This window comes from Oculina patagonica, chromosome 7 (assembly GCF_052425735.1).
Source record: "Oculina patagonica isolate OP01 chromosome 7, crgOcupat, whole genome shotgun sequence".
Taxonomy (NCBI): Eukaryota; Metazoa; Cnidaria; class Anthozoa; order Scleractinia; family Oculinidae; genus Oculina; species Oculina patagonica.
In genome coordinates this window covers 28,002,020-28,026,139 of record NC_135764.1, presented here as the reverse complement: position 1 = coordinate 28,026,139, position 24,120 = coordinate 28,002,020, and the positions used below count along the sequence as shown (strand labels likewise).

The window sequence follows — 24,120 nt, the reverse complement described above, 5'->3', positions numbered from 1 at the left end:
GAAGAAGAAGGAACACTGTCGATTTGAGTTTTTATGGTTCATCATGGCTAGCATCATGGTTTGCGGGCGCGTGCGCCGTACGACGAACAACGTACGTCGTGCAACATGGCTGCCATAGTTTGGTGGGAGAAAGACAGGGAAGAGTAAAGCAAGAAGGCCGTATAAAGGCGGCCTTTAAAATTTAAAGGGGTTTAAAAAGAAAAACAAGAAGCAATGAAACAAAATGTGGCTGGCAATTACGTGTAGAAAGTAATCGACCGCCAAAAAAGTGGACATTGAGAGCCATAATCGGTCGATGACTTTCGTGTCTATCTGTAAAGCCAGCGTCGTACATGAAGGAGCATTCGAATGCTAAATCGGGTTGATATAATTAACAAACCATTTTATTGCTACGGGGTATTAAAAAAAAATGACTGCTCTGGGATTTGAACTCACGACCTCCAGCGCCGCATACTGGCACCTTCTCGATTGAGCTAATCCGACAGGCTCTGTGAAAATTGTCGAACATATCCTATATTTATGTAATAGATATTGTGGGGTCTACTAAACTGCTGCGAAACTTGCTAGAAAGCAGATAATTAACTGTACTCTATAGTAAGTTTTCGTGCCATGAGTAATGACATTTGCCCTGCTTTAAAATTATTATTTTTGTCGTACCGCAGACATTCAGTTTAACCGTGAGCGATTTAAATTTGTCTTGCACCTATTAACCGCCGTAAACATTAGTACCTTGGCCGCTTATTCACCAGAATGAAAACATTGTAAGCTCCAGTGAAAATTAAATAAATGGGGAGCTCCGCCTTTAGGCTTGCCTAAATCTATATATTATTTTACATTTTCAGTGCGTTTTGTTGATAAGTACGATGTAACAAGTATCTTTTTTTATAAGTATCCTTTGCAAGGAGGCGTGTTCGTCAAACAAATAATAATATTGAGAGAGCCATACTCGGAGACCCAGGGGCAGTTAGTTGGGGCGACGGGTAGCTCATCAGGACAACGGGTTTTTCGGGCGAAAGTTTACAACAAGCTCGGGAGAGCCTCTGGGCCCTTTCTTTTACAGAGCCAGTTCCAGAAGCGTTTGAACTCCTTCTTTCTGATTGGCCAGAAAAACAGTTTTTCTGGCCAATCAGCGAGGATAACCAGCAGAGCGACTCTGACGTCTCCTTACACGAAGTTGTTTACCTCATAGACTCGTCGTGGTTGTTAAGCACGTCCATTGGATGATTTTACTTGGAATTGTTTTCAAATAATAATAAAAAGAACAACAACAAAACAATGAGGCCTGGGAATTGTAAACTGTAGCATAGCGCAAGGAAACAAATGGGTTTTTTATAGCTATACGCGATGCACCACTTTCTTCACTTCTATAAGTTTTGTTTTTGTTATTTAAATATCCAACAAATCAAACAAAACACCCTTTTGTTTCAACAGTCAAGCTGGCAACAAAATAACAAAAGGTGACGTCAGCGATATCTTCGCTATCGCGTGGCCCGTGCAATGAAGATACCCATACAGTGAAAAGTTACAGAAGTTGTTCAACGATCGAGGCGAAATAATAAGAATTGTTGTTTACTGGAATAACTATTAAAAAGCGGGTAATTAACAAATGTATAACTGGAAGTCGTGTAAGGTTTTCTTTTCTGTGAGAATTTCCACGTAGAATCATCCGATGCAAGGCTAACCAAGTCGATGAGGAAAACAACTTCGTGTAAGAAGGCGTCAGAGTCGCTCTGCTGGTTATCCTTGCTAATTGGCCAGAAAAACTGTTTTTCTGGCCAATCAAAATTAAAAGAAGGAATTTTAACGCTTCTGGAACTGTTTCGGCAAAAGAAAGTGCCCAGGGGCTCTCCCAGGCACGTTGTAAACTTTCGCCCAAAAATCCCGTCGCCCCGACAAACTGCCCCTGGATCTCCGAGGATGTGAGAGAGCACACTTGTAAAAAAATTTGTTGGGTGGCCACGGTAGGGCGCGCCGCACTGCAAATATTGCAAGGGTCCTCTGTATATGCTTTGTTGATGAGCCCAATAAAAACCAAAATGGGTCGATGGAAAAAAATCAATCGCGCTTTTGTTAGATTCATGTATAGCTGTGTGCAATCTTAATGGTCAAGTTACTGTACATGTGCGTTTTACTTTTAGCGTGTGACTGTGATGTTGGTGGTTCAGCGAATGGCCAAACATGTGACAAGGTAACAGGTGACTGTCACTGTCGACCAAACGTTATTGGAAAGTCTTGTAACAGGTAATGAGCATCCCATGTATTCTTTATGCGTTATCTTTTTCGCTTATACTTATGCTTATCCTTATGCTTCAAAATTTTTACTGTAAATGTATGTTAAAGTGTGTCGAGTTGAATAGTCGAATTATATGAATTAAAACCACAGGCGGCCCAAGCTCACAATAAGAGGAGTTTATTCAGTAATTCATATGTTAATTGTATGCAAAAACGTGACGCTCGCCTTGCACCATAAGGAGGTGTTGTGTTACGGCGGGTTGCAGTTATGTTTATATAAAGCCAAGCTCTCGATGATGAGATTTTACTCTAATTTAAAATTACCCAGAAATATGTTGCAATTTTTAAATAAAAATCAATTTTTCCTATCGCGCCGTCTTATTTGATGTTAACAGACAATTAGCCGATTTATTTGTGCGGTATGCCTGACATGTTCGTGCGCGATAAGGCTAAGGGCTCCACACGCGAGCGGTGTTTTGTTACATGTTGACCGTTGTCCGTTGGGTCGAATGTAAATTTCAAAAATATAAGGATTTGTATGGAACGAAACGAAGGTGGTTAGCAAGCCAAATATATTGGAAAATTTTTCAATAAAAATGACTTACCTTGCCTCTACGACGCTTTTGGTGAAGTTTGCGTTCTCCCTGGGCAGATCGTTGGCGATTTAATGCCATTTCAGCCGATTTTTTTTTTCGCGCTGTCCCCTCTCTACCAAAAGAAGGAGAAGGCTGTACACTAGTTCTTCAGGAGGCATGCCTTCTGGAGCGAAAAATCCTACTTCCAAATTCTCCAGAGACCAAAGAACCTCGACAATCTTGCAGCCCGAAGGTTGCTCTTTGCATGGAATGCCACTGCTAAACAATCCGTACATTTTCCATCACACAACTCTACATTTTTCTTCTCGAAATCTAGCCGTCTGAATTTCCCAACCGCCGTGGCTAACCGTTTGAAGACACACGTTCGCTCGAAGCCTGGCTTAGTAGCCAAGTCTTCACGCAAAAGTAACTCCTCCAGGGACGCCGAGGGTCCGATGTCGAGCAACAAACTACCTACCGGCCACTGTACCCTCGGAGAAATTCGACTCCGGGTCATTGTCTTAAATAGCCAATCGCAACGACGCCGGGTCGTGTTTTAATGCGATAAGGTAACATCTGAGCGATACAAAATGACATAATGTTAACACGGAAACACAAGATCCCACGTGCCACAACGGGGTGTGGGATTTAACATCACTCATACAAAACAATTTAGCAGTGGCTGACACATTTATCTTTTATGTATGCAAATTAAATATTTATTAAGATGGTAATTTCAAAAGTTATTTCTGTTCAACAAACTAACCTTTTGAAGTAATTAAATCAGTAATACTTCAACATTTTATGCTTTCTCCTGAAGAACTGCAAGTGGCTTTTATTACCCGAATAGTTACTTCATACAAGCAACAGGAAGTCCTTTCAAACCATCGACGGTAAGTGAAGTAAATTTAAAAAGCTGTCTGTGAAGCGTAGATGGTATTGTAAAGTCAGTTTGTGGTGCTTTAGCAGTCGAGAGAAACCATGGAGTTTTTCTGTGCATGAAAACAAGGCACAATGTAATGCAAGAAGACTGAGGAAGGTCGCTTATGACGACAGGCCGGCGTTACAACTGTTGGTGTACACGCTAATGCTCGTGCGATGTTCTCACTGGTTACCAAGCTGAAGAATCGGAAACCCTCCTCTTTAACCGACTGACAACTAATAGTCATGAAAAAAGCAAGGATCATTAATAAACTAAACACCTGAAGCTGGGAAAATCCTTTTATTCAAACTCAACAGGGCATTATGCGCTATACACCCACTTTCTAGACTACCAAACTCTAACTGTCGACAAGTTGAAAATAAATAAACATTCAAAGATTCACAAGAACATTCAACGAACATAAAAGAAGGCTTCCAAGTTCTATTCAGAAAAGAATTCACTTTCAGTGGTAGCCCCGAAATTAAATAGAGCAATTTTCGGTTGAGTGTGTCGTAAAGTCAAACTTAAAGTAATCATTTTGGGCAAACACAAGTAGTACAGGGCGCAGCGGGTAGGCCATTGTTTTAAAGCAGGAATCTCATTAGCGCGAGTAGGAATAAATAAACGCCGTTTACGTCATAGACTCATGAATAGAACGCAATGGATAAAATTAAACTGTGAGTGAATTCATGTTCTACTTTTTTGGGCTGGTATAACCAGTTGAACAGGTTTGTCAGTGACTATTTTTAACTCGGCTGGTATAACCGGTTTGACAGGCTTCGCTTTACTTTTGGATCATGGTGACGATTCGTAATCTTTTTCATTTATAATGGTAATAGGACTGAATGGAGTCCAATTCGGTCTGTAATCATACGAGTGATTAACAAAATCGGACGACCGCGAAGCGGGAGTCCGATTTGTTTAATCACGAGTATGATTACAGACAGAATTGGACGACACGAAGTCCTGTTACCAATTAATCAAAACTATGGCAAAATTTGAGAAAGAAACTAACCTTCGGTTGAATAGTCTTTAGAATACTGAAAAACATAACAGTTTACTCAACAAATGCACAACAACAGCGCGCGCAAAATGACGCGTACTGTCCAATTACACAGGCATGACGCGTAAACTGTCCTATTACACTGTCCAATTACAAGCATGACGCGTACACTGTCCTATTAGTGCTCAAATCGGGCTGCTGATAACCAATCACGTTCGAGAATTTTGTTATAGTTTTGATTATACTCGAAATTAGTTACACTTGCCTACAAGTCGAGCTTGATCACAGAGCGCGAAGCGCGACACAAACCGGAAACGAGAAGCGCACGACTTTTAGAAAGTCTAGAAATCAGTGAACCATTCACTCTGTAATTATGCAAACTCTTTATCGCTATTGTATTCTCAGCAAATAATTAGAACAACCTTTTGAGAAACACAACTGGCATGTTTAATTCCGCCGCGATGACGAGCACATGGTCCTGTTCACTCATGCTCACTACCCTTAAAGGTACGCAAAGCGTAGATACAATAATCGCATCTACTGGAGACAAGAACAGTGGTTTAGTGCGATTGAACTGAATTACTAAATATAAAACAAAGATTTCTTCGAGATGCCGACAAAGGCAGCTATCGAGAAATTGCTTTCCATAGATAACAAACCCATCAAATCGAAAAAACGAACACAAACAGAAAAAGGTAAGTGACGGATTTTACTAGAATGCATTGCATCAAGGCAAGGCCACACGAAAATCGCGTCAATTGGCGTTCCTAGACAAATTCAGATAAATTTTGAATTAGTGACCACTGGGTTCGAGTCTGGGTTTTCCCAAACATGGAGAACGGCGAGTTTACAGAGATTGCCTATTTACCGAGTTAGAATTTCGAGTTGAATTGAAAAGCCTATACCACGGGGTATTTCCAGCTGGTCACCCATACAAATACTAACCCTGCCCAACAGGAACTAAAGCGATCGGACGACGCTGAACATGAGCTTTCCTTGTATTATAAGTCACGGCAAATACATCAAACCACGAAGCGCGGAAGAAGGCGCGCTTGCGAGTTTCGACTGGTTTGGGTTTTGCTTCTGATTGGATGGGAAAGTTGCGCGATCTTTTTAAACCAATTACTAAGCAAAGCCAAGCAAAACCAAAGCAAAGGCGAATTACTTTCGACGCTCAAGTGAAAACTGCCTTAAAGATAAATACTCCTTACTGCATTGCTTTGTATACACTGGATAAAAACGCATCGATGTTGATGATGTTGATAATGTTCACACATCTTGCGAGTTCTATGGTTCTTAGTTACAAGAAAGAAAGACAATAGACTGAAACTTCTCTACCATGTGATTTTTCATAGGACACGCTTTATGTAGTACTGGACATCCCTAAGACTGGAAACTACCGTCTACTGGTTGAATACACCAATGAACATGATGAAGGAATTGAAGCGCATACACAAGTCGTGGTTCAATTCAAAAACACTTCCGCTTCCGGACAACAAGCCGGGGACTTATTTATCTTTTCACCATCCTTACAAGAATGTGTCAATTGCCCAGGAACCATAAACAATGAATATCTTCTAATGCAGAAAGGACAGTGGGTAGTCAACATTACTACAGTACAGCCTTATGATCAACTAAAACTGGTAAATCGGCGTTTCATCATAAACTGGATGTTTTACACAGTTTTCGTAAAGTTATTTGATAGCAAAAATTGAAAATACGGGGATAGGTCAAATAGGGGCCTATCATGAACACGTTTAATAAAAGTGTAGTATACAGCAATTTCAATTAACGCTGTCAGATAGAAGAGAGCTACTGCACGCGTTGAATGTTACAAGATATAACGGCACGACAATTGCGTATTTGCACGTTTTCTTTCTCTTCAGACATGTGAAAAAGGTCCTTTTAGCCGCATTGATATTTTTGAAGATTCTCTTTAAACTCAAAGTCATGCGACAGGGAAAGTAAAGCTACAGAAAAAGACCTCGTGAGAGGTAAAACAAATTCTTCACGCGCAAAAAAACTCCTACATTTCCTCTAGGCCAATATGCAAAATTCCAGAGAATACCCAGGCCACCACTCGGTTATGATTTAATCTGACAACGTTAATTGAAATAGCTGTATACAGTATATCTCGAGAAATTAAATTCACGCTTCAACAATAATTTTTTTAATTGTGCCTTTTCATTTTTCATCTCTAAGGACGCTGTTATCGCCATTCCAAGGGAGTTTGTACAAGCAACAGTACTTGGCGCTGACCTGAGCTCGCAATTCGTGTTCTACTGTAGCGTCGTTGGAAATGACATGAGGTAAAACAAATCCACACAACATTAAGATAGGTTTGCTTACCTATTTTGAACCTCTTTGGCATATTCGTATTGTTTTACAACTTCTGAACAATTCAAACCCCAAACACCAGGCAAGAATTCATGTGGCTACTTTGAATTACTGAGCTAAATTTTAAACCCGGTTAACAACTTGACTCCGATTGGCCAAGCAATAGGTGTTCGATATACAAAAAAATACATTTTCCTATGTGAAAGTGACTATTCCTCCTATTTTATTGATTTTCAATATTCTTATATATTAGTGTTTTTTTTTTTTACTTTCCTCACTGTAATCTTCTGTGGTGTTAATTTTTCAATTTGAATTGGTAAAAAGTTTCTATTAGACCTTATTAATGAGTGAATTATAGTAGTTTAGAATATAGCCGCTGTATACGCGCGATGGAATTCTAGCGGGCATTATTTTTTTTTATAAAATGTCCGAGTAATTGCGCGCGCTGTGATTGGTCAGTTAGACTTCATTATAGCTCCATAAAGCACGCTTCATACGTCACGCGCGTGCTTTATCGAGTTATAATGCACGCTGCTTACGTCATGAGTTTTAGCGCGCGCAATTTCTTTAACATTTCATAAAAGAAATAAAAAACTTTCTCCTCGTGCATTGTTGAGTTATATAAGCATTTGGGAATTTTTAAGAACACTCGAGAAGTGCGAGAAGCACTCGGCTGCGCCTCGTGCTTCTCTATGCACTTCTCTCGTGTTCTTAAAAATTCCCAAGTGCTTATATAACTCAACAATGCACTCGGGTGCGTTTTTTATTCCTTTAATAGAACATAGCTGAAAACTATAGAAGCCCGGTACCCCGGATGTGCGAATTGTTTGTCGAATTTCGCTGAACAACTTCGCCACTATTCTCTTGTTTTGTTGTTTAAATGATGCTTTAAAGCAGCAAGTTTTTATCAGAAACGTTTTACTTGCTTAAATGGAAGTACGACAGTGCCAAAGGAAGCGACAGATGAAGAAAGAATCGTCGAAATTTGTTGTTTTTCTTTGGAGTTGTGTACGCCACTATTTTGCCGTGAACTGCCCGAAATTGATTGGAAATTATTTAGCAAAACAAGCCGGACTCTAGAAACGCTTTGAGGTAAGAAACCTTTTTTAGCCACAGTCTGAAGACAGAACACTCCACTTTTGTTCTTTTTAAATCGAAATTAGAGGCGAATTCTTGCTGCGAAACGAACGCATGAAAATTTTTCATTTGAATGAAATTGAAGTACGCTTAACCAAACTTGAATGCGTAAATATTTCAACTAGATTTGTCGGCTTTGTGAGAATCTTTTGGTAGTCGGAGAAAGGCCTATAAACTGTATAAATAGGAAATATGAATGAAATGGTATCTTGGTTCATTTATAAAGAAGCCCCCAAAGAAAAGAATAAACTAAACTTTCACTTTACCGATGTTGCGTGCGTTTGTAAATGCCGTAAGCGGCCGCGAGTCTTGTAAGTTTTGTGCTCTTTTTAATGCTATATTCTAAACCCACTAGAAGATGGTTTTCCTATGTCCTATAAGAAAATAATGCACTTTTGAGGTCTAGAAAAGCAGCTGAATGCCCTCGCCTGACGGCTCGGGCATCCACTAGCAGCTTTTCTAGACCTCAAGCGTGCATTATTTTCTTATAGAACATGGAAAACCATCTTCTAGTAGGTAAATAAAAGGGACCGAGAAGAAGCTTATCAATATTCACTTGTTAAAACACACGGATTAAGATTGTTTGGCAACCCCTCCTTTTTTTCAGTTCTGATCCACGATGCTTGCCGTGGCTATTTAGTATTACGACGGACTATCTTGATGGAGTGTTGGGTAAGTAACCTCGGCCTTTTTAAAACTGTTTTAAATACATAAATACCGATCTGATTGCTCAATGCCCCAAACAGAGCTACACTTTCTACAGTTATCACCTGAAAGTGTTGCATAAATATTCGTAGTCCAAATTAAATACCCTTCCCACATTTAATCACGGGATTGCACCGACTTGAAACAGTCCAATAATAATAATAATAATAATAATAATAATAATAATAATAATAATAATAATAATAATAATAATAATAATAATAATAAATGTTGTTTATAGTGGTCATGCACTTAGCTTTACATCTCTACGAGACAGCTAGTTTACAGGCATGCCACTGAAACAGAGGAAACAAATATTTTAAATGAAAGTAACATTGTTAAAAATCCCAACTGGCAGGAGGCAGACCAGTTGGCTATATACAAAGCGTGGTCGAGGAATTGAACTCGGGACAACTGAGAAACAAATCCATCTAGTGGCCAGGGCAAGTCTTGAACCGGGGACCTCCGGATTACAACACCAGCGCCCAAACCACTCGGCCACGCTTGCCTCCTTATGTGAGCTCCAAAGACAGAGCCCACATCAACAGAATAACCAAAAGCTTTGCACGTTAGGGCGGATGTCAGTGAGTCGACCCAGGTCTCGAAGCGAGTCAAATCTAATCTGCTGCTAACTCGAGATTAGCACCAGAATAATTTAAATCCTATTGCATTATTTTCTACTTTCATTAAAAGCTAACGATGTAAGTAATTATCCGTGATAACGCGACAAGAATTTATTATCAGAGCCTGAGAAAATGAAGTTCAAAAATAACAAGAACCATGTAAACTAAAGGTAAAATCTCACGTGAAGCTATTTTGTAAAATTGTCTTTTAAGCGATTCAGTGGAATTCATTGGAACTTCAAAATTTGTTTTCGATGTTTCCTGTTGTCAGAAATGATTTCTTTCGATAACATGTTCGAAACAGTAGCACAGAAGTTTGCAATAAAATGTAAAGAATTTTGGTACATGTTTTTGTCCAATTAATACTGAAAGTCCTGTCGGATTCCGTCATTACAAAAAAATACAGTAAGTAAGAGCCTGTTAGGCTAAAATTTGCCAGTTAGACACCTTTATAAGAACCTCTTTAGCTTAAAAGTTTGGAAATAGGTTCTTTTTTTCTAAACTCGATTAAACTCCTGTAAGGGAAATAAGATAAATCAACATTCTTGATTTGGAGACACCTAGGAGCCTTATCACTCCAGCTGCAATGCAAATGTCAATGTTGATAATCATAAAATATTATTGATACAATCGTAAAAATATAAATTAAAGGAAAATGCTGAATACCACTTAAGAATGCCGGTCTCTAAGAATCAGACAATTTCTCAATTTCGCGGCAAGAGGATGGAACTTCGATTTCTTTCATACTTTTATGTTAGATAGGCTAGGGTATAACTTAAATCACTGTATAGTTCTTTCGATTGAATATCCTTTTATTTTAAAGAAAAATGCCAATAACAAAAATCCGTTAAAATCGTCATTTGAGGCGCTAAATTATTCATGATTTTTTCACGAGTTTGAGAGCCTCGCGTGCAAAAACAAATCACTCTACCGTCTTTTAAACACTCAAACCATAGTTAGCAATCTCTAAACATCTACTGAAATGATTTTGGGAAATATTGCGTTGTTCTTTGTAGACAAAATAATTTTATTTCGAAGGCATACAATTCACTGCCGTAAAAGTACTTGGTAAATAAAATTAATTTTCACCATGTGCGAAACCTTCAAATCGTTTAAGCTTCTGGTGGTTGAATGTTAGAAGAATGGTGTATAAATCCCTGTAAAAATTTCTCCGGGCAAATGATTAAAAGCGACGTGAGATCTTTTCGAATTCGGTTAAATATGCAAATATTTGACCTTCCGCGGTCAACTTTGAAGTTACGGGTCAGAAATAATTTTTGTTCCGTGTTCCAAGTCCTAACCCATTTAAGACCAAATTAAGCATATGAAAAAAATATGTCATTTTCTAACCTTTATCTGCTGTAAAAGGTAGGTTCGAAGACCATTTTAGCATGATTACGGCTCTTATCATTCGTCGCATCTGAGCTTCGTTTTCCTTCCGCGGTCAACTTTGAAGTTACGGGTCAGACATGAATGACATGAATATTTCAACCCGTGCACAAGTCTTAACCCATTTTGGGTCAAAATAATCACACACAAAAACATTATGAAATATTCTAACCTTAATCTCATGTTAAAAAGCAGGTCCGAAGGCCTTTTAAGCACGATTCCGGCTCTAAGCATCCGTAGTAATTTGAGCTTCGTTTGTGTAAGTATGTCATATTTAGTGGTCGAAATCCAATCTGTGATCAACTTTCGGCGCTTCTCGTCACCACTGCATCTTCTTCGACGGCATACGCCGATTGTTATTATTGCCTCGTTAATAGTACACAAAAAAATAACATCTGATCGCTAAACGGCATGATGTCGGCGCTTACAATAGCTTACAGTCCCATCTTGCAATGGGCCGTCTGTTCGTCACGCAATACTGTGTCATGGACATTTTTTTAGGGGGTGGTAGGCGGGTGTGGGAAAGGTTGAATATGCGGAAATGCTTGATTTAATACTTTATGACAAGTACGTACTCGAGCCAGCAACAACAACAACAACAACAACAACAAGTACAGTGATATCTTTTGGCAGACAAGATAAAGCACACGTACTGTCAGTTGATAAGCGTTATGTACAGTGTAATGCAATGCAACTGTTCGCGAATTCGGTTGCTCGCGCGGGGTTGGTTGTAATACCGGGGGTGGAAGGAGGATATAAATCTTTACTAAACAAGTAGAGTTTTTAAGTAGTTATTCCCTTTTTTACTGTAGAACCGAAAACGAAGAGAAAAACTCGCGTCTATGTTTTATTTATTTTTTTTTTTTTTTGGGGGGGGGGGGGGGTGAGGGGGTGGGGGCCGGGGGGTTCTTGGTTGGTTGGTTAGCAAAGTTTTATTTTTTTTTTTTTACAAAGATACCTAACCAAATATCGCATGTCCTGTATAAATGGTTAATGATAGAAGTAACGATAAGTTTTGATTTTTTTTTTTCGTGATCGAGTGGCAACTTAATAAAAACATTGCATCGCAATCTTTTTTCGCCCTCCGGTAAATCTGGGTGACCTGTGGCTTCGGGTGGTCATTCGTCAACCTGTAACAAAGTACTTTCTTGGGGTGCCGTTTTGAACATACTGTCGAATTCATGATGTCTAAATTCAACAATAACTAATTTGAAGTTTAAACGAAATTAAAACATGTTAAAAAAAACTCAGTGCTAAAACTCTTTGCTAAAAAGGATCAGCAAATTGCTATGGCAATTCGGCGTGTGAAAAAAATCGCCAAATTTAATTTAGTGGCTTCCTAAGAAAACAAAACCTTGGTCGTGCTAGTTATTGGCACCGTCTGTTTGCTTAAAGGCTGCGCGTGAACAATTTTTTCAAAATTCAGTTTATTTCACTGGAAATGGAAGGTTGTTGTTCTTTTAAGGCCCTTGTTCGTGGAGTTTGCGGTTTTGATTCTAAAGATCGAAAGCGTCACACTGAAATCGCTCCTCTACTGTCGTGTGAGAAGGACATCAGCAGTCACAAGTCCCAGTATTAATTTAGTTAACTCTAACATGACTCTTTCCCGTGAAAAACCAAACTTCAGAAGCTAGCTATTTGTTTGGTGTTTTCAAGGCAGCTCTTGAAAACTTCGTTAAGGCCCAAAACCGAAAAATAACAATCTATTCAAGGGGAGGAAAAGCGTTCCTTGCCGACACAAATAACGGCTAACCGCACACGCATAGGCGTACGAGGCGGGGGGGCGAGGGGGGCTGCAGCCCCCCCAGTGCCGAAATTTTTCGGGCAAAATGCTCAGAATTCGGGCAACAAGCCTAGAAAAATAGAAAATAAACCGACAAATCACAACATTACGTTCAAAACGAATTACATCAACAGAAAAAGCAATAGTATTGGAAATATACCGAACTTTGTGGTTCAAAAGTCCAAATTTCCCATTCATCTGCTTTCGTTTTCTCTTGCAAGTTGCTATAATCATGTTCGAGTTTTCTCGCAAATTCTGCATGGCCCCTCAGTTTGATTCAGTTGCAATCAGCTTTTCCGTAGCTTGAGCGTTTGCACGCGTTGGATCCAGTCTAATATGACCCTGAAACAAAGCTGCGATACGGTTCCAAATGTGATGAAGCTAATGCTTTTCACTCAAATGGTAAGTTCCCAGGGCTAGCTCAAAACCTTCTAACCCATTTCCCCGTGAATGTTTCACACGCTTTTGTATAAATTTCAAGTGGGGGAAAAACAATGTAAATTAGCTCCCAAAAAATACTGCAACTTTTTCTGAACTAGAGTTAATAAAAAAATATATTTTTGAAGAAAGAGAATTCAGTGCATTAACACTTTCTGGCAACCCCACGAAATTAATTAAAGAACTATCGTTACTTTTAGCAAGCAGGCGAAGCTTGTACACAACTATTTCAATGCACGTTTTGTTGTCCATTTTATATTCCTTTATTCGGCTTTCAACCCATACCATTTTTTTTTTCGGGCAATAAGGCCTCCGCCCCCCCAGGTCCGAAGGTGCCCGTACGCCTATGCGCACACGGCAAAACACAAATCTTTATAAAATCGCTTTACTAATACTTGAACAAAAAGTTCAGTTTTAAGATACCTTTTTTTCGTTTAGCTCGGCGTTTATTTTAGCTGATAGAATTTAGGTACCATATCTAAGGATCACACCCGGAACACATTGCCAAAATGATACCCTACTTATGGATCGAGAACCTCAAGAAATATTCCCTATCCCGGAGTTTTCATAACCTGCGATCAGGAGTTATTTTTCTCGCGGCGGAGAAAGCCTGATCGCAGGTTAGAGTTTTCAGAGCAACTCTCACCCGGACGATCACACTTTACGACCTGATACTGGGTTCAAACCATTTACTTCTTTACTATATTAAGACTGTATAACGAAGTTTTCAAGAGCTGCCTTATAAACTTATGAAGTTTGGTTTTTCACGGGAAAGAGTCATGTTAGAGTTAACTAAATTAATACTGGGACTTGTGACTGCTGATGTCCTTCTCACACGACAGTAGAGGAGCGATTTCAGTGTGACGCTTTCGATCTTTAGAATCAAAACCGCAAACTCCACGAACAAGGGCCTTAAAAGAACAACAACCTTCCATTTCCAGTGAAATAAACTGAACTTTGAAAAAATTGTTCACGCGCAGCCTTTAAGCAAACAGACGGTGCCAATAACTAGCACGACCAAGGTTTTGTTTACTTAGGAAGCCACTAAATTAAATTTGGCGACTTTTTCACACGCCGAATTGCCATAGCAATTTGCTGATCCTTTTTAGCAAAGAGTTTTAGCACTGAGTTTTTTTAACATGTTTTAATTTCGTTTAAACTTCAAATTAGTTATTGTTGAATTTAGACATCATGAATTCGACAGTATGTTCAAAACGGCACCCCAAGAAAGTACTTTGTTACAGGTTGACGAATGACCACCCGAAGCCACAGGTCACCCAGATTTACCGTAGGGCGAAAAGAAATTGCGATGCAATGTTTTTATTAAGTTGCCACTCGATCACGAAAAAAAAAATCAAAACTTATCGTTACTTCTATCATTAACCATTTATACAGGACATGCAATATTTGGTTAGGTATCTTTGTAAAAAAAAAAAATAAAACTTTGCTAACCAACCAACCAAGAACCCCCCGGCCCCCACCCCCCTCACCCCCCAAAAAACATAGACGCGAGCCCGGTTTTCTCTTCGTTGTCGGTTTTACAGTAAAAAAGGGAATAACTACTTAAAAACTCTACTTGTTTAGTAAAGATTTATATCCTCCTTCCACTCCCGGTATTACAACCAACCCCGCGCGAGCAACCGAATTCGCGAACAGTTGCATTGCATTACACTGTACATAACGCTTATCAACTGACAGTACGTGTGCTTTATCTTGTCTGCCAAAAGATATCACTGTACTTGTTGTTGTTGTTGTTGTTGTTGTTGTTGCTGGCTCGAGTACGTACTTGTCATAAAGTATTAAATCAAGCATTTCCGCATATTCAACCTTTCCCACACCCGCCTACCACCCCCTAAAAAAATGTCCATGACACAGTATTGCGTGACGAACAGACGGCCCATTGCAAGATGGGACTGTAAGCTACTGTAAGCGCCGACATCATGCCGTTTAGCGATCAGATGTTATTTTTTTGTGTACTATTAACGAGGCAATAATAACAATCGGCGTATGCCGTCGAAGAAGATGCAGTGGTGACAAGAAGCGCCGAAAGTTGATCACAGATTGGATTTCGACCACTAAATATGACATACTTACATAAACGAAGCTCAAATTACTACGGATGCTTAGAGCCGGAATCGTGCTTAAAAGGCCTTCGGACCTGCTTTTTACAGCAGATTAAGGTTAGAATATTTCATAATGTTTTTGTGTGTGATTATTTTGACCCAAAATGGGTTAAGACTTGTGCACGGATTGAAATATTCATGTCATTTATGTCTGACCCGTAACTTCAAAGTTGACCGCGGAAGGAAAACGAAGCTCAGATGCGACGAATGATAAGAGCCGTAATCATGCTAAAATGGCCTTCGAACCTACCTTTTACAGCAGATAAAGGTTAGAAAATGACATATTTTTTTTCATATGCTTAATTTGGTCTTAAATGGGTTAGGACTTGGAACACGGAACAAAAATTATTTCTGACCCGTAACTTCAAAGTTGACCGCGGAAGGTCAAATATTTGCATATTTAACCGAATTCGAAAAGATCTCACGTCGCTTTTAATCATTTGCCCGGAGAAATTTTTACAGGGATTTATACACCATTCTTCTAACATTCAACCACCAGAAGCTTAAACGATTTGAAGGTTTCGCACATGGTGAAAATTAATTTTATTTACCAAGTACTTTTACGGCAGTGAATTGTATGCCTTCGAAATAAAATTATTTTGTCTACAAAGAACAACGTAATATTTCCCAAAATCATTTCAGTAGATGTTTAGAGATTGCTAACTATGGTTTGAGTGTTTAAAAGACGGTAGAGTGATTTGTTTTTGCACGCGAGGCTCTCAAACTCGTGAAAAAATCATGAATAATTTAGCGCCTCAAATGACGATTTTAACGGATTTTTGTTATTTGCATTTTTCTTTAAAATAAAAGGATATTCAATCGAAAGAACTATACAGTGATTTAAGTTATACCCTAGCCTATCTAACATAAAAGTATGAAAGAAATCGAAGTTCCATCCTCTTGCCACAAAATGTTGGATTCTAAGCGACCGGCATTCTTAAAACTCTATTAACAACAATAAACAAAGAAAAATGTAAAAGGTTTCACACGATCGTAGAAGTGCTCGATGCAAATACATGCAGAGCGGAGTTTCTATCTTTAATTATAGTATTAACAACAATATAAATTTTTCTTCAGAAATAAGAACCTACTATTAAGAACCAAAATACCCTAAATTTGTGCTTATTACTGTAATATTCTAGAGCCAATAAACCAGCCAAAACTCGAGAACGCAACTCTGTTTAATTCAAGCAACTGACAACCTGTTTCATCCCGACTGAACTACTGGAAAACTACTGGAGGAGCGGTTACACAGCTATCAACATTCCACACTCCCCCACTTAGTCATGAACTAATACAAAAAAAACAACAACAAACTGCTAGCCCGTAGTTCTTAAGTTTCTCTGTCCTAGCAATCTAAAAAGTCACTTTGCTACAAAATCAGTCAAATATCGAGGGGCGTGTCTGTTCCTCGTGGGATAACGCTTCTCTGGAACACCTTTGGTAGGTGAATGCACAGGAGCAGCTGGCTGTATTGGGGTTTCTTCCAGCTGCAATTCAGGCTGCAATTCAGCAATGCCAGCTGCAATGGGGTCTGCTGGAACCTCTTGATTATCAGCGGACGCTTGGGGCATGCAGGATCGCTGTATGAGGTGGTCCTGGTGTCTTCTTAAGAGTCGTCCATCTTCTAGCTGGACTGCGAAAGAGGTTGGACCCATTGACTCTTTCAAAATTCCAGGTAGCCATCTTGGTCCTCTTCGAAAGTTGCTTGCGTAGACTGCTTCTCCTTCCTGCATGGAGCGTTCCTTAGCGTGCCAGTCATGTGCCTGTTTCTGAGAAGCCTGGCTTTGTCGCACTTTCCTTCCGATTTCAGGGTAGACTAGGTCTAATCTTGATCTGGGTTTCCTTCCTAGAAGTAATTCTGCCGGGGACACTCCTGTTGAAGTCTGTGGGGTGATTCTGTAACGAGCTAGAAATTCTGTAACTCGTGTCTCCACACTTCCTCCACTCATCTTCTTCATTTCCTCCTTAAATGTTTGCACCGCTCTCTCAGCCAGTCCGTTAGACGCCGGGTGATAGGGTGCTGTTCTGATGCGACGGATACCGTTCTGTTTGAGGAAATCTTCAAACTCTTTGCTGACGAAGTTGCTGCCATTGTCTGTGACGACAATTTCCGGTAGGCCGTGTGTCGCGAAAGCGATTCTCAACTTCTCAATGGTAGCACTTGAAGTTGACGTATTCATTGGAAACGCCTCCATCCACTTGGAGTGGGCATCCATCAAAATGAGGAACATTTTTCCAAGGAACGGACCTGCATAGTCTAAGTGGAGTCGAACCCAGGGTTTTTGAGGCCATTCCCAGGGATGTAAAGGGGCTTCCGGTGGTGACTTCCTGTTTTCCTGGCAGGGACTGCACTGGCGAACCTTCTGCTCTAACTCTGCATCCATCTTTGGCCACCACACATAACTTCTCGCCAACGCCCTCATACGGCAAATTCCAGGGTGTGTCTCGTGTAACTCTTCTACCACTCTTGCTCTTTCTTTAGGGGGGACCACTACTCGATTGCCCCACAGCAAACATCCATCTTGAACACTTAATTCATCTTTCCTAGTGAAGTAGGGCTTCAATGCTTCAACTGAGTTGTGATTAGGCCAACCATGCTGAACGAACTTGATTACTTGTGACAGTATTGGATCACATCTGGTTCCGGTTCTGATATCATTCACACTCACTGGTGTCGAATTGAGAAGTTCCATTGCAAACACAGTTTCTGCAGGCAAAGGCGTAGTTGGAGGACTAACCGGCAAGGGTAGTCGGCTGAGGGCGTCAGCATTAGCATGGTCTGGTCCTGGTTTGTACTCAATAGAGTAGTTGTATGCAGCTAGAGTCAAGGCCCAACGCTGAATTCTAGCTGCTGCCATAGGAGGTGTGGCCTTCTTCTCATTAAACAATGATTCCAATGGTTTGTGATCAGTCACTAGGCTAAAATGTCTGCCGTAAATGTACTGGTGAAATTTCTTCACACCAAATACCAGGGAAAGTGCTTCTCTCTCAAGATTGGAATAATTTCTTTCAGCATTGGACAGTGTCCTGGAAGCATATGCGATTGGATGTTCCGAGCCATCATCCATCCGATGCGAGAGAACAGCTCCCAAGCCATATTGTGATGCATCGCATGCCAAGGTTAACTTCTTCTGACCATCATAATGGACAAGGAGTCTAGAGGACTTCAGGAAATCCTTAGACTTCTGGAAAGCCTGCATCTGCTCTTTACCCCAATGCCAGCGGGTCTCTTTACGTAGTAACTCATGCAATGGAGCCAACACGCTCGACAGGTTAGGCAGGAATTTCTGGTAGTAGTTGATCATGCCTAGGTATGATTTGAGTTCCGACACATTCTTGGGTGCTGGTGCATTGGTGATTGCTTCGACCTTGTCATCCAGTGGTTGAATACCTTCTTTGCTGACCTTGTGACCCAGGTAAGTTACTTGAGGTTCCATGAACACACACTTGTTTCTTCGAAGTCGTAAGCCAGCACTTGCTAGTCGTTTTCTTCCAGGTTGTTTAAGTGATCTTCATCGCAAGCTCCGGACACTAGGATATCATCCACCCGGACAATTACATAAGGAATGTTCTGCAGTAGATTCTCCATGTTCCGCTGAAATATTCCTGGTGCTGACGATATCCCATAGGGTAGGCGGTTGTACTGGAACAATCCCTTGTGTGTGTTAATGGTGGTGTACTGTTTAGATTCATCATCCAGAAGTAGTTGCTGGTAGGCTTGGCTCATGTCCAATTTCGTGAATTTTTCACCTCCTCCTAGCGTCGCCAGGAGGTCTTCAACCTTGGGGATAGGATAACTGTCTAGCTTTGACACTTGATTGACAGTTGTTTTGTAGTCTTCGCAGATGCGAATTGAGTCGTCTGGTTTCAGGATAGGTACAATGGGAGCCGCCCATTCCGAGAACTGAACTGATTCAATCGTTCCTTCATCTTGCAGCCTCTTGAGTTCAGCTTCAATCTTCCCTGTCATAGCATACGGCACTGGTCTTGCCTTCAAGAATTTTGGTTGTGCCTCTGATTCCACATGAATTTTTGCCTTTGGGCCCTTAAAGGTCCCAAGTCCTTCTTTAAACACTTCTGAGTACTTGTCAACCAATTTTTCAAGTGAAGATTCTTGGTTGTTTTTGACAACTTGCATTTTGAACAACTCCTTCCAGTTGAGTGTCAGAACACTCAACCAGTCCCTTCCTAGTAAATTAGGCCCAGAGCCTTCCACTACGAGCGTTTGCAGTTCCTCTTCTTGTTTCTCATACTTCACAATAACATTCAAAGTTCCTATGACCTTGACTAATTCACCTGTGTACGTTCGGAGCTTCACTTTAGCAGTTTCCAATTGCTGTCGGTTCTTCACCAGATTCCCTTCAGTGATTCTCTTGTAAGTTTCTTCGTTGATGATGGTAGCAGCGGCGCCAGTGTCCACGTCCATGCTCGTCCGAACTCCGTTTAGCTGTAGCTCGACTCGATACGGTTCCCTCTCCTTGGTGGTCATGTGAAACATCGTGTATTCTTCGCATTCTTCCTCACTCAACTCGTCTGTTGTCTCCAAGTGATGTGTATTTCCAGATTTGCCGCTCTTTGGAAACCACGGTTTACGCTTACCGATACATTGGCTTGCCTTGTGACCCTTCTTACGGCATTTATAGCACTCTTCGTCTTTAAACCAGCACTTCTCGGGATCGTGGAATCTTCCTCCACAACGATAACATTCTTTGGTCGATTTTTTCGGATCCCTTGGTGGCTGTTTCGGTGGGTCTTGGGTCACGCGGTTAACTTGCGATTCTTCGGGTTTCTCGATCTCACTCGGATTTCCATTCTTCAGATCACGTGAATTCCTGTCGGCAGTTTCCATCGCGGTGGCTAATTCCATCGCCTTCTTGAACTCTAGTTGACTTTCAGCAAGCAATCTCCGCTGTATGCGTTCGTCATTCAATCCGCAAACCAGTCGATCACGAAGCATTTTCTCCAGTTGGTCGCCAAAGTCGCAGTGCTCCGATAAATTCCTCAGTTCGGCGACATACTGTTGTACTGTTTCTCCCTGCTGACGAAAGCGGCTGTTAAACTTGAAGCGATACACGATGGACGATGGTCTAGGATTCAAATGATTCTTTACCAGATTAACCAGCTCTACGAATGACTTGTCGGTAGGCTTCCTTGGATTAACCAAATTCCTGATGAGTTTGTAAGTTTTCGCTCCACATACACTGAGCAGAACCGCCCGTTTCTTGTTGTTGTCCGTAATCTCATTCGCTGCGAAATACTGCTCGAGCCGTTCGGTGTACTCTATCCAGCTGTCGTTCTCATTGTATTCCTCGATTTTCCCGATCAATGCCATGGTTCTGTCCGTACCTCGTCGCCAATGTAATATTCTAGAGCCAATAAACCAGCCAAAACTCGAGAACGCAACTCTGTTTAATTCAAGCAACTGACAACCTGTTTCATCCCGACTGAACTATTGGAAAACTACTGGAGGAGCGGTTACACAGCTATCAACATTCCACAATTACCATTAGGTATATACCTGTTTAGGCTAACTTGGGAAAATGAGGTTCTTACTCGCGGGTTTTTAGCGGAGCTCCCAGCGCCCCGAAGGGCCGCAGAGCAGAGCCCCATACCCATAGAAAATTAACAGACCCATGCTTTTGGTTTTTCATGGCCATCATGGCTAGCGGCATGGTTCGCGGGCGCGTGCGCCTAGCGACGACGTCGTCCCAACATGGCGGCCATACTCCAGAAATAGGTTTAAGGTTATGTTTAACGTCAGCTTACGTCTTTGATATTGGACATCCATGTCATGGTCAATTGACAGCTGTCAAAACAAGGTATCCGCTGACCAGTATCACATGACCATATCGCGGAATAGAACTCATCGAGGTTGAATGTTTTTTTGAATTTTACCGCTGATCAAGAAATGGTTTACATTGGATGGCGGGCTCAAGTGCTCTATTTTTTCTGTTATCGGCCAGTAACTTCGGATTAACGAAAAGGGCGAAGTAAATAATCGGGGAGCTCCTACTGTAATTTTATTATCTGGGAAAGAAATCTGTTTTGTGTACTTGTTATACAAGTCAATATGAAGTAACTTTGTTCCCATCATAGTTTGTGGTTGTCATCCCGTGGGATCTAACAGTTCAATATGTGAGGAGTATGGAGGCCAGTGCTCATGTAAGCCTGGTGTTGGTGGACGCGACTGCAGTAGGTGTAAACCAGGCTTTTACAATCTCACACAGAGTGGCTGTACACGTAAGTATCTTACGCAAATCAGTGATTAGTGAATGTTAGCTCTCATCACTTATCGGACGGAGGCGAAGATCGTCTTGTTCTTCTTAAAAACAGATTATGAACTATTCAAACAAACACACGAAAAACAAACCGAACATTTACATTTTTAATAAGTCACATTAAATGGCCTGGGCGAAGCAAGGTTTTACTTAAGTGAACTTGCTTTATCATGCCAGCTGAATCCGCCTGCATTCGTAGCGGTGATTTTTTTAAGGGGGACTGCATACACAAGTTTATTAAAGTGACCTGTGTATGACTTCTATCGCTCCCTTTCTGGTTCACCATTTTTGCATCTCAATCGTTTAACAAAGAAAATGTCATTTTTATCGTACACAATATTACATTAAAGGTGGTCCGCGGGCATTTATTGGTCTGACAGGTCCCATTTTCAAACGCTTTTTTGAAAAGGAAAACAAGCGGTTTCTTAGAATTTTTAAAGCCTGACTGAAGAATCCTAAAATAATGTAAAATCATTAAAATCGTGGCGATCAAGCAAGATTTGCCTTCTTTTTAATAAAACGCAAGTATTTTTAATATCCCACAGTGAAAGTTTTTGTAATGGCCTCAAACACTAGCAAACTGTTAAAGTTCACTCACAGCTAATTACGTGATAATCCTAACCGTAGATTTAACAAAATATCTACTTCTTAATTTTTCTCTCAATCAAAGAGCTCTTCAAGCCAGGACTGAATTTTTTCATTTTCACCAAGTTTTACGTTTAGTTTTCATACCTTGAAAATATATGAGCAGCAGGTGATTCAAACTTTTCTTTGATGCAATTAAAAAGCATAAATAAGGAAACATGCGTGACAATTGCTGATTATCGGCGGTAATATAACCACAATGTTTATAACATTGATATAAGATGTATTCGTCTCGCATGATTGAGCATGTCGGATTAGCTCAGTCGGGAAGGTATATAGATGTGGCGCGAGATGTTGTGAGTTCAAATTCCAGAGGGGCAGGTTCTTTTTTTTTTCTTTTTTCTTTTTACCCCGTATGGTTTGTTTATTATATCGCTCCGTAGGTATGCATGGCGGAATAAAAGCATTTACATGTATTAAATAACGTTGTAAATAAATATATGAGAACATATAGACTGATTCAGGTACTTGTGCTTTTACATCTGAAAAGCTTTTTATTTTCTTGCGGACAAGCAGCGACGCACTCGCTTTAAGCCATCGCTCTGGTTTCTAGATAGATCCATCGTCGATGAAGCTTGTGTAAAACCCGAATTAATTTTTGAATGCTCCTTCATGTACGATGCTAGCTGTACAGATAGACACGAAAGCCATCGATCGATAAATGGCTCTCAATGTCCACTCTTTTGGCTGTCGATTACTTTCTACACGTAATTGTCGGCCATACTTTGCTTCTTTGCTTCTTTTTTTTTTCTTGTAAACTGCTTTAAATTAAAAAAAGCCGCCTTTTTATGGCCGCCTTGCAACACTCTTTCTACAAATATATCTGCTGGTCAGCGGAATTGCAATGAAAAGTTTATAGATGCTGGACCGACAAACCGACCATGTGAGTGAAGCTGGGCTACCCACTAAACTTAAAAATACTCTAACATTGCTGACATTTGTTAGCTTTAGGCATATGACCAGACAACTGGATTCACTAGCAAGGTTCCTGTTACAAGTTCTTTTTCCAACAACATGAACTGGAATGCAGCAAAATCCGCCTGTGAAGCGCTCGGATCCAAACTTGTGTCGATAAATTCACGAGCTGAACAACAAGCTACTGCTATTAAGAACCTAATTTTTAAGAACCTGTTAGGCTAAAAATTGCCAGTTAGACACCTTTAGAAGAAGCTCTTTAGCCTTAAATTTTGGAAGGGAAATAACATAAATCAACATTCTGGATCCCCTTTGGAGACACCTAGGAGCCTTACCACTCCAGTTGCAATGCAAATGCACATGTTGAAAATCATAAAATATATTGATAAAATCACAAAAATATAAATTAAAGGAAACGGCTGAAAAGTGTTAATTACCATTTCTGTAAGAACCTGTTTAAGCTAACTTGGGAAAATGCAGGTTCTTACTCGCGGATTTTTACTTTATATTCTACTGGGAAAGAAATTTGTTGTTATATCTGTCAATATGAAGTAACTTTTTCCCATCATAGCTTGTGGTTGTCAGGGATCTATCAATATATGTGAGGAGTATGGAGGACAGTGCTGGTGTGCGCCTGGTGTTGGTGGACGCGACTGCAGTAGGTGTAAACCAGGCTTTTACAATCGCACACAGAGTGGCTGTACACGTAAGTATCTTACGCAAATCAGTGATTAGTGAATGTTAGCTCTCATTACTTAACGGACTTGCTTTATCATGCCAGCCGCTGAATCCGCCTGTAATCGTTGCGGTGTTCTATTGAGGGATACTGCATACAAAGGTTTATTAAAGTTACCTTTGGCTTATTTCCAGGGTACCCTTTCTGGTTCACCATTTTTGCATCTCAATCGTTTTATTATATTTAAGGGCCACAAGAGTTTGAGTTCAAGGCTTCGTGTTCAGACCGTAAGTTCGTGTCTTCACAAGTATAAACAACAAGTAAAGCGAGAATTCA

The 24,120-nt window shown here is 40.4% G+C and overlaps 1 protein-coding gene and 1 pseudogene across 3 annotated transcripts in view; both read left to right on the top strand.

The window, feature by feature from the left end:
- The window catches only part of LOC144660583 (uncharacterized), a 98,495-nt pseudogene that overhangs the window by 49,371 nt on the left and 25,004 nt on the right, over positions 1-24,120 (top strand). The gene's annotated exons all lie outside the window — the stretch shown is intronic.
- LOC144660589 (pancreatic secretory granule membrane major glycoprotein GP2-like) overlaps positions 6,138-24,120 on the top strand; it is an 82,067-nt gene continuing 64,084 nt past the window's right edge. For both annotated transcript variants that reach the window (XM_078521251.1, XM_078521250.1), the window contains exons 1-5: positions 6,138-6,375; positions 6,935-7,041; positions 8,814-8,878; positions 21,367-21,510; positions 23,680-23,814. In XM_078521251.1, coding sequence (XP_078377377.1) covers positions 6,313-6,375; positions 6,935-7,041; positions 8,814-8,878; positions 21,367-21,510; positions 23,680-23,814 — 514 coding nt within the window. In that variant the 5' untranslated portion in view covers positions 6,138-6,312. The remainder of the gene's footprint in view (positions 6,376-6,934; positions 7,042-8,813; positions 8,879-21,366; positions 21,511-23,679; positions 23,815-24,120) is intronic.